The sequence below is a fragment of the Megascapheus bottae genome, chromosome 12, assembly GCF_031878675.1.
Source record: "Megascapheus bottae isolate mThoBot1 chromosome 12, mThoBot2.hap1, whole genome shotgun sequence".
Classification (NCBI taxonomy): Eukaryota; Metazoa; Chordata; class Mammalia; order Rodentia; family Geomyidae; genus Megascapheus; species Megascapheus bottae.
Genome location: NC_143520.1, coordinates 13,975,408 through 13,986,267, shown reverse-complemented (window position 1 = coordinate 13,986,267; position 10,860 = coordinate 13,975,408). Strand labels below are relative to the sequence as shown.

The 10,860-nt window shown below is 34.7% G+C and overlaps 1 protein-coding gene across 4 annotated transcripts in view; it reads right to left on the bottom strand.

Annotated features, from left to right (window-relative positions):
• Window positions 1-810: 810 nt before the first annotated feature.
• The window catches only part of Stk39 (serine/threonine kinase 39), a 262,474-nt gene continuing 252,424 nt past the window's right edge, over window positions 811-10,860 (bottom strand). For 2 of the 4 annotated variants that reach the window (XM_090342705.1, XM_090342708.1), the window contains exon 18: window positions 10,165-10,401. In XM_090342705.1, coding sequence (XP_090198831.1) covers window positions 10,327-10,401 — 75 coding nt within the window. In that variant the 3' untranslated portion in view covers window positions 10,165-10,326. Of the gene's footprint in view, window positions 833-8,855; window positions 10,135-10,164; window positions 10,402-10,860 lie in introns of those variants that run through there. The other 2 variants (XM_090342707.1, XM_090342706.1) reach the window with 2 other exon arrangements.

Below are 10,860 nucleotides of genomic sequence, written 5' to 3'. Positions count from 1 at the left end.
TAGCACCCAAGACCGAGTTCAATCCCCACAACCATAATACAAATATAAAAGTTCTAACAATATCAATGGATACAGTTTTTCTTTTTTTCATATATTTTTATTGTAATTAATAGAAGGGTTACATTATATTTGCCAGATAGATGGTGCATTAATTCACATACATTGATTCCCTTCCACCTGTCTTGGTCCCCATTTCCCTCCCCCCAACCCCCACTCCTCATCTTGTTTTCCCCCCTTCCCTATCCAATTTCAAATAACCAAATACAAATATATCCTATATATCAGGTAATAAAGTGAGATGCTGTAACAATATGAGATAACCAAGGGACAACAAAAGAGATGAGAGATAACATAGTACCTTAAGGACAACAATCATTCATTATATGGCTTATGTTTCTATATCCTAGACATCCTTTCATTTAGCGTCTTACTATATGCCTTTTTGTATCAAGGTTTTGTTCTATTGCAAATCTCTGCTAGAAGAGCCCAAGGTTTCTACTGATTATGACAAATGAGGGAAACCATTGAGCCTATGTTCCTTTGATACAGTTTTTCAATAAAAGAAATACAATCAATCAAGGCTCAAACATCAGCTAACTACAGGAAACACACATAATGTGACAAAACCAAACAAATTAGCTAATGGTGAAAGGTTGAAGAAAATACAAGCAATAGAACTCAAAAACAGTCAGATAAAGCTATACTTATATCTAAGTAGAGTTTGAAGCAAAATCAGTCGGAAGACACAAAGATCATTTCATACCAATATAGGGAACCATCCACCAAGAAGACAGCAGTTCATCAAATAGGCTGGCAGTCAACTTTTTCAACACTATTGGATATAAAAAGATATATAGACTCCAATGCAATGACAGTCAATACTTCAATATCACATTCTCACAAGTAAATATATCAGCCAGTCAAAACTTCAACAAAGAAATTTCACATTTAAATTATATCACAGACCAAATGGACCTAATAGATATTCTTCCCAGCACCCCAAGGAACATTCTCTTAAGTTCTTAAAACACCATATTCTATAAGAAAATTAAAATGACTTTGTGGTACTGTCTGACAATAATGAAATAAAATTAGTAAACTAAAACGAAAGAGATTAAAAAAATAGTTAAACTCATGGAGACTGACCAACATGTGGTTTAATGATGAGTAATAAACAAATGAGAACCAGAAATACATTAGAAAAATGATCATCTTTCAACAAATGGTGCTGAGAAACTGGATATACATATATATATATATATATTCAGAAGAATGAAACTAGACCCCTATCACCTTGTATTAATATAATTTCAAAGTGTACTTAGATAATTCAATGCATAGACTCTTTTCCCCATCTTATTATTTTGCTTATGTGGTTACTGCATCTGACTTTGTTATCTAGTAGCGTGTATATATATATATATATATGTATATGTATATATATTTCTTTATTTGAAATAGGGAAGGGCAGAGGAAAAACAAGATGATTGGGAGGGGATGGAGGGAGAGCAAGTAGAACAAAAATATGAGAAGGTGTATCAATGTTCAAGAAGTAATGTACCCACTACCTGACAAATATAACTGTAACTCCTCTATACATTACCCTGACAATAAAATATAATTTACTAAAAAAAGTTTTAAAAAATGACTTGAAATCTTGAAACTATATGAATAGGGAAGAGTAGAAAAAAATCTAGAATATGTTGGCATAGGTCAGCACATCCTGAGTAGAATTCCAGGGGCTCAGCAAATAGCAGAATTGACAAATGAGATAGCATCAAGCTAAAAACTAAGAAAAATATACAGCCAAATTAATGGAGGTTCTTTGCCAGGTCTGTTTCTTATAGGGGTCTAATAACCAGAATATACAAGGAATTTGAAAAGTTAAATCCCTAAAGAATCAATAACCCAATTAACAGTAAAGGAAATATATAGATAATTCACAGACGTAAAAATGGCCAATAAATACATGAAGAAACGCTCCACAAACCTTGCCATAAAGGAAATACAAAAGAACACTAAGATTCTCTCTCACTTTGACTAGAATAGCCATCATCAACAATAAAAAAAGTGACAACAATGCTGGAGAACACTATCATAGAGTTGCTGGAAATGTAAATTAGCACTCTATTATAGAAGTCAGTATGGAGAATCCTCCAAAACTCTAAAAATAGAACTACCTTATGATAGAATGTATTTATCCAAAAGATTGAAAGTCAAGATTACAATAAAGGGACCCGAACATCCACAGTAGCTAAGTTACAGAAATGGCACAGATTCTTTGCAACTGAAGAATGGATTAAGAAAACGTTCCCCTCACACACTTATTCACTGTAATTTTTTTTGGCAGTCCTGGGGCTTGACTTCAGGGCCTTAGTACTATCCTTGGGCTTTCTCAAGGCTAGAGCTTTACCACTTGAACCACAGCACTACTTCCTGATTTTTCTATGTATGTGGTACCAAGGAATTGAACCCGGGTCTTTCATGCATGCTAGGCAAGCACTCTACAGCTAGGCCATTTTGCAAATGCCTTTTCTACATGTATTGAAATGATCATATGATTCTTGTCCTGGATTCTGTTGATGTGCTATATTGTATTATTGTCTGTATTGTGTTTATTGATACACATTATTGTGTTTATGCGTGTTGGATGTTGCATTTCCCAATCTGGAAAAAATCATTGCCAGCATTGTTCAGTATCAAATTATTTGCTTGGTTGAAGTTTTAGCCATGTGTTAGCTACCATTTTTTTATTTCTGTTTTATAATTTTATTTTATTTATTTTTTCATATATTTTTATTGTAATTAATAGAAGGGTTACATTATATTTGCCAGATAGAAGGTGCATTAATTCACGTAATTGATACCCTTTCTCATGTCTTGGTCCCCATTTCCCTCCACCCAACCCCCACCCCTCATCTTGTTTTACCCCCTTCCCTATCCAATTTCAAATAACCAAATACAAATATATCCAATATATCAGATAACAAAGTAAGATACTGTAACAATATGAGATAATCAAGGGATAGCAAAAGAGATGAGAAATAACATAGTACGTTAAGGACAACAATCAGAACAAGACAAGGATGCCCACTCTCTCCACTCCTCTTTAACATAGAATTAGAATTCCCAGCCAGTGCAACAAGGCAAGAAGCAAGCATAAAGGGGATCCAAATAGGGAAAGAAGAAGTAAAACTTTCCCTCTTTGTAGATGACATGATTCCGTATTTAAAGAATCCTATAGACTCTACCCCCAAGCTCCTTGAGCTGATTCAAAACTTTGGAAGGGTAGCAGGGTATAAAATTAACCCTCAAAAATCAACCACCTTCCTCTACGCCAACAGTGAGAGGAATGAGGCAACAGTCAGGAATGCAACTCCTTTTGCAATAGCTTCAAAGAAAATAAAGTACCTAGGAATTACCTTAACTAAGAATGTAAAGGACCTTTTTGATGAAAACTTTAAAACCCTGAAAAAGGAAATTAAAGCAGAACTGAGGAAATGGAAAAACCTCCCATGCTCCTGGATTGGAAGAATCAACATCGTGAAAATAGCTACCATTTTTAAAGCAGAGTACTATCCTACTTCTCCAAGATCATGGTCCATCAGCTTCACTGACATTGAACTTGAACAATAAGCCAGTTTTTCTCTTTAATAATTTTACTCTGTGGTACAATAATTGCATTCTTGGGTATACTTTACATCAAGGACAAATGCCTTATAGGATGTTTTTCAATCACTGACCTTTCATCACTCTATAGTAATTTTATTACTAGTAAATTTATTTGCTCTTTGAGGAATTATGATGGCCCATTAAACCTCTTCAGGTAATGATGCTTATTTGGGGTGATGGAATTAATGTGGTGGAAATTTCAGGGTGCTTTTCCTGGATATGTGGTCCTAGTTCACCTGGGAATCTTCAAGTATAAAAGTATCTATTAGCTTGGCACAAACTTCACAGTAGTAATCAGATTGTGGAGATTACATTTTCACTGCTCTTAGGTTCTCAGACTAGCATTGGGGATGTTTAGTAGTCAAAGTAGAAAACAGCAGATAAAAGATACCATTACTATGTCTTGAGTATGAATTTTCTCTGCTTTCTCTGCAGCATAAGAGCATCTAGAAACTGGGTACCATTGGCCCACACCTGTAATCCTAGCTACTCAGGAGGTAGAGACCTGGAAGATGACTTTGAGTTAGACAGGCAGACATATTTTTAAAAGTCCATCTCCAATTAACCAGCAAAATGCTATACTGGAGGCCAAGATTAAGTGGTAGAATGTTAGCCAAAAGTGAGCAAGAAATCTAGAGAGCTGGAGGCCCTGAGTTCAAGCTCCAGTACCAACACTCACCACACTACAACACACATTGTTTACTTAGTAGGAATAAGAATGATGAATGATGTTCAAATACCCATGTTTCCAAAATGTCTTTGTGATCGTCAAAATGAGAGAGAGAGAGAGAAAGAGAGAGAGAGAGAGAAAGAGAGAGAGAAAGAGAGAGAGAGAGTGTGTGTGTGGTGTTTGGGTTATTCAATGATATTGTATCTGGAGAAGTAAGGGAGACATTTAATAATATTTTAATTCATTTACTTTGAGTACTATAAGTAGAAATTCAACACTATTGAAACAATTTAAAGGAACACTTGGTTTCTTTCTTTTTTTTTTTTTACATCTTTTCTTTATTGCTGTGACAAGTTTTCACAAACTGATTATGTTAAAAAAGGCAAATTATCGTCCTAACTCCATAGGTCAGAAACTGAGCACATTCCTCAATAGGCAAAAATCAAACACTTGATTTCTTTTAAGTTCAAACTCATTGCACTAAACTTCTAGTTCATGCTAATAGATCAGAGAAACTGTCATTTAAAAACCATTTATTGATGAGTACAGATGATTCACAGCTATAATTCTGGATACTCAGGAGGCTGAGATTTTAAGATTGTGGTTCAATGCTAAGCTGGGTAGGCAGGAAAGTCCATGAGACTCTTATCTCCAATTAACCCAAAAAGCTAGACATTGAGGTATGGATTAAATGGTAGAACACCCATCTTCAACAAAAAAGTTAAGGGGCAATGATCAGGAACTGAGTTTAAGATATAGTACCAGTACAACAAAACAAAAACTCATCTGTTTATGAGCAGTGCTTCTCCTAGCTTTATTATTACTCTTAAAATTATATATATATAAGATGTATGGATAATACTTTGGTAAACACATACATAGCAAACAGAATACTATAATCAATCTAATTAACATATCCATCTTTTCAAATTGTTTCAAGGCTAATGTATCCCTAATTGAAATCAGCTTGCTATTAAGTCTCCAGATTTTTAAAAAGTTATCCTTAAGTAGTTGTACTAGAAGTTGCCATTTAACAAAGCACCCTTTTCAGCATTCTCACCCATCCTTCCTCATCAATCCCTTCCCTCATTCTTCTTAATTTTGTTGTATATACATTGGATTCCTGAGAGCATTTTTCCCTCTTCATTTGTCTAGCCCTTTCCTCTTGAGCCAGTACCTTCCTTCCTGATGTTTTATTTTGCTGAACTTTGATTTCAACATTCTAAGGATTTACACTATTTGCTATCTCCCTTGAATCTACTATATAATAAAGTTAACACATTTTATTTTTTATTTTATTTTATTGTAAGGGTTAGTTACATTCATAAAGTAGAAAGTACATTACTTCATGGACATTGTTATCCCTCCCCATGTTTTTAATCTCACTTTCCCTCCCCCTCCAAAGTTGTAAAGTTCATTTTCGCCATTTTGTCTTGTGAATATCATTGGTTTACCCTTGGTTTTATGTCTCATCATCTTGTTGTGTTAATACTTTTTATATACTTGTATACCACCCAAAGTATTTACTTATGAATTTGTAAGCTACATATAACTTCAAGATAAAAGCAAAACATGGACCTTTCATTTCTTTGAGAATGACCTACTACACCTAACAAGTTTTTCTACATCTTTTCATTTCTTTACAAACAGTACAATATTCTTTCTAATGGATTAGTAAAATTCCATTGCCTATGTTCCCCCCCCCCGTGTTTATCATATTTTCTTGATCCATTTATCCACTGAGGGTCATCTGGGCTGGTTCATACCTTGGCTATGGTGAATGGTACTACAAAAAACATGGTTGTGCCTTTACTGAATTCTGATTTGTAATCTTTTGGGTCAATGCTCAGGAGTTCTATGTTTAATTTGTTAGGAATCCTCACATTGCTTTTCCAGAGTGGCTGAACAAGTTTACTGTTTAGTGTACTTATGAAAGCCCATAGACTCCTACCTCAAGCTAACAGATCTGATTCAAAACTTTAGTAAAGTAGCAGGGTATATAATCAACCCACAAAATTCTGTAATGTTTCTGTGTGCCAATGAGATCAATACTGAAATCAGGAAATAAATTTCATTTACAATATCCTCAAAAGAATACTTAGGACTTAATGTAATTAAAGGTGTGAAGGACTTCTATGGTGAAAACAAAAAGTTTAAAGAAGGGAATTAAAAAGACAAGGAAATGGAAAGACCTTCTGTGCTCCTGGCTTGGAAGAATTACAATCATGAAAATGGCACTACCTCCCAAAGCAATCTACAAATTCAATGCAATATGCATCAAATCCCCAACATTATTTTCCTATGAAAGAGAAAGCAACCCAATAATTCATATGGAATAAAAAATACCCCAAATAGCAAAAGCAATTCTTAGCAGGCAGAATAATGCTGGAAGAATTACAATAGCAAGCTTCCAGTTCTCACAGAGCCATAGTAATGAAATCAGCTTGATACTGGCACAAAGATAGGCCTGAAGTCCAATGGAACAGAACACAAGACCTAGAAATAAACCCACAGATGTAGAGCCATTTAATATTCAGCAAGGGAGCCAAAAACACAGGCTGAAAGTCAGCCTCTTCAACAAATGATGCTGGTAAGACTGGATATCCACATGCAGAAAACTGAAACTAGAATATATATATATATATATATATATATATATATATAAAATTTTGCACCAGCATCAACTCAAAATGGATCAAATGCCTTTATGTAAGGCCTGAAACCATGGAATTATGACAGGAAAGAATAGGAGGAACATAAGGCTATGGGGCACAGGTCAAAATTTTACAGTAAAGATCAAGAAACACAGCAAACCAAAGAAAGTCTTGACAAATGGGACGGCATCAAACTAAAAGATTTCCAGAAATTATTCATCCCATATATTTTGGATATGCCCCCCGTGTTCCATCTGTTAAAAGTCTGGTCCTCAGATTTCACACTGCTGGCATATAATAACTATCTTCTTTGGAAAAATTAAATTCAAGTCCTTGCCCCATTAAAAAAAAAAACAAAAAAATAAAAATGCTCTCTTTGCTATTGACTTGTAAGAGTGTCTTGAGACTCAATGTATATCTACAAAGTTAAGAAAAGTTAGGGATATAGATTTGGAGGAATGAGTGAGAATGTTGAAAGGGGTGACATCTGTCAAGACACAAGGTATTCATAAAGTACGTTGTTGAATGTCAACTCCTTTGTTCAACTACTTTAAAAAGATAGTAGAATGGTGTGTGTTGTGTACTTTAGACATTAACTTTATTTTGTACAATAAAATCAAATATTTATTGCTTTTACATTATAGTTGTCATTATTGAATAAAACAAAGTAGAAGAAAATAGTAATATTTCATAAAAATGTTTATCAGTCCCTTTAAGACCAATTTCCATCCTTTAAAGAACTGTGCAGAATAGAATAAAACACATAAACACATCACTAGTAGTAAATTATAAAAAATATAGCAAGAATTATTTCTTTCCTTCTTACAGAAAGGAACATCGCAGCAAAGACAATCACAAAAACTGGCTTGTGGTTCTAATACAAACAGTGGCTAGGGTTATAGGCTTATCTACTCTTATCTTTCAAGTATTTTCTCTCAATCCAGAGATTCCATTTCCATTTTGTTGACTGTTTTCTGCACAGAATTCAGAGCACCTAGGTTTGCTCTTCTTATCTAAGATTGTCCTGGGAATACAGGGTCTTTAATGGTTCTTCACAAATTGTAAAATCGCTTTTCAAATTCCTGAGGAAAATAGAAGTTGATGATTTTGGTAGAGATTATATTGAATCTTTAGGTAACTCTGCATGGTAAGAGTATGGTGGGTAGGGAACTACAGTCTAATGTTCAGAATTATCTCACAATAGCACAAGGTTTTGGTGCATTTTTGTGTTCCATCTTTACCCTTGCATTTTAGCTACATTGTATCATCCCTTACCCTACCTATTTTATATGCTATTAGGAAGATATGGTAAATTTTGGAAAAATATGGAAATATTAGTGTGCATTAGAAGTAGATATTAAAGGCTATTGGAATCATCATTGGAATGTTCTCATTATTCATGTGCATTTTGCTCTCCAAGTAGATAATACCTTCTCATATGGTGTTTTTACATGCAAGGTACTGAGAAGATTGTAAAGAATGTGCTCTGGTGTCAGGAAACCTGGACCACAGGAGTCCAGCCCTGCAAGCAGTTTTGTGAAGAACCTTGGATATGTCATTTTATCACTCTACATAACTCTGTATCTCTAGCACTAAAGGGAATAAAGTGGTTCAAAGGAATTGTTTTCTCTTGTTCTCTGAAGTGCTACAGATTTAATTAAAAGACAGGTTGTCTACATGGAATATCAATGTTTGGCTTTCATTCTCTCCTCAAACTAATTTAAGCTACTTGTCAAAACTGATTCTGTGTGACTTGACAGATGCCTTATGCCTTTTCAGGTTAACTATATTTTATTAAAGTGTTAAATATCATTGCAAAAACATATAGAAACTAAAGGATGAAGGAAACAATTCCACACAATTTCATTGTGCAATACACTTTTATTTTCCTTTTACCTTTGCAGTCATCTTTGAGTAATCATTGTGTAAACAATAGAATGGAATGAAATTACATTAAATTGTATGCAAATGGCTCTAGAACACCTTAACAATTATGACAAGGCAATTATAAATAACTTTTTTCCTTAGTAATATATATTTGCTTTTTAAAGTACATTAAAGAGCTGCCGTATCTAGGATTAGCTAGGAAAGAGCAATGGTACCATCCTGGGATCCTATCCCCCTGAACATTTAGAGTCCAATTTTGGAAATCCTAAGGTTTACAAGTTTCATAATAGATATAGCCAAGCAAAGAGCTTTGGGGAGTGGAAGTATTTATTCTGGAAACTTCATTTATTTTTCATCTTTAAATCATTGTATAACCCTTTCCATCATATTCACGCTACTTGGGTATACTGAAGAATTTCAAGTAACACTCAGATTTGTGTATTTTCAAGTTTATCACATTTGCATTAGCAAATCTTATCACTTAAGGAGAACCAAATCAGAGATGGGTATATAGTTAGCAATCAAACAGAATGACAAAACAACTTTTTAAATAGCATTCTAAATGTTCCAATGAAGTAGAACTTACATATGCCACTTTATGTGGAAGAAATTTTAAGATCTGAGACTATTTCAGAGTAAAGCAGCCTCAGGCACATTCTTAATATGAAAGTTTGCAAGGCACCTCCCTCTCCCAAGAGACAAGCAGACTGTGGGGTTGAATTTTTTTTAGGCAAATAAACCAAAAGGATAAGCATTCAAATTCCTAATTCAGTCAGTTCAAAAATTAGAAGTTATAAATACTTCAAAGACAGACCTGAAAATTTTTGTTTAAGTAACAAGAGATTAACTGCAAGAAGCATATAATCAAAAAACTGTTTTCTTATAGCTAAGTTGTGTAATGCATAAATATATGAAAAATAAAATTCACAGTCAGTTTTAAAACTAGAATTCAAGTTTGGCTAATAAATCTTAATTTTATAAGTATATTAATTTCTAAATACAACAAAAAGAGGCAGTATTGTCAGATGTACAAGTAAAGTATCATAACAGAAACACCAACAACGAAAGGAGAAATAGGCTTCTGGTAGAAAATTCCTTTTGTTGCCAATAAATAGGACCACCTGAGTGTGTTTCAGACTCTTTTCGCTTAAGGGCTATCCAAATTGATTGCTAAGAATATTAAATAGCTTTTGGAAAACTCAGCAACAGTCGTGCAGTTGTGGCATTTGCTTGTTCTTGTATTGTAGATTGCTAGAGAATAAAGCAGAACTCAGAGTGTGGTAAGTTTAAAAAAATTATTTTTATCCCCATTTCACTGAAGCCAGCCTCTTCACAATCTTCTGATTTTGCTGGGAATTGGGAGTTAGGGGCAGGAGGAAGGAGGCAGGAAGGAGTGGGAGGGGAGGGGCCACAACAGGTTAGGGCAATGTCAGGGGACATACATCAGCTCACACTTAGCTGAGCAAACCCGATCAGCTTCACCTCATCAGGAATCTCAGACCCATCGCAGCCAGAAGCCTAAAAAAGGAAATGAAAAAGAATTCAGTGCTCACTGGTCACTAAAGCTGCTGTCTAGAAACTTGCTTATCTGATGGCAGATCCAACAAAACCACCAAGAAACATTCCTTAAGCTGGGTGCCAGGGGTTCACACGTGAAATCCTAGCTACTCAGGTGAATTGATATTCAAAGTCAGCATGAGCAGTTAATCACAGAGAAATCTGGAAGTGGCACTGTGGGTCAAATGGTATAGTGTTAGTCTTGAGCAAAACTCAGGCCCAGAGTTCAAGCCCAAGTACAGAAAGAAAAAAGAAAGAATGAAAGAAAAAAGAAAGGAAGGAAGGGAAGGAGGAATGAAAGGAGAGAAGAGAGAGAGAAGGAAGGAAGCAAGGAAGCAAGCAAGCAAGGAAGGAAGGAAGGAAGGAAGCAAGGAAGCAAGGAAGGAAAGAAGGAAAGAAGGAAGGAAGGAGAAATGAAAA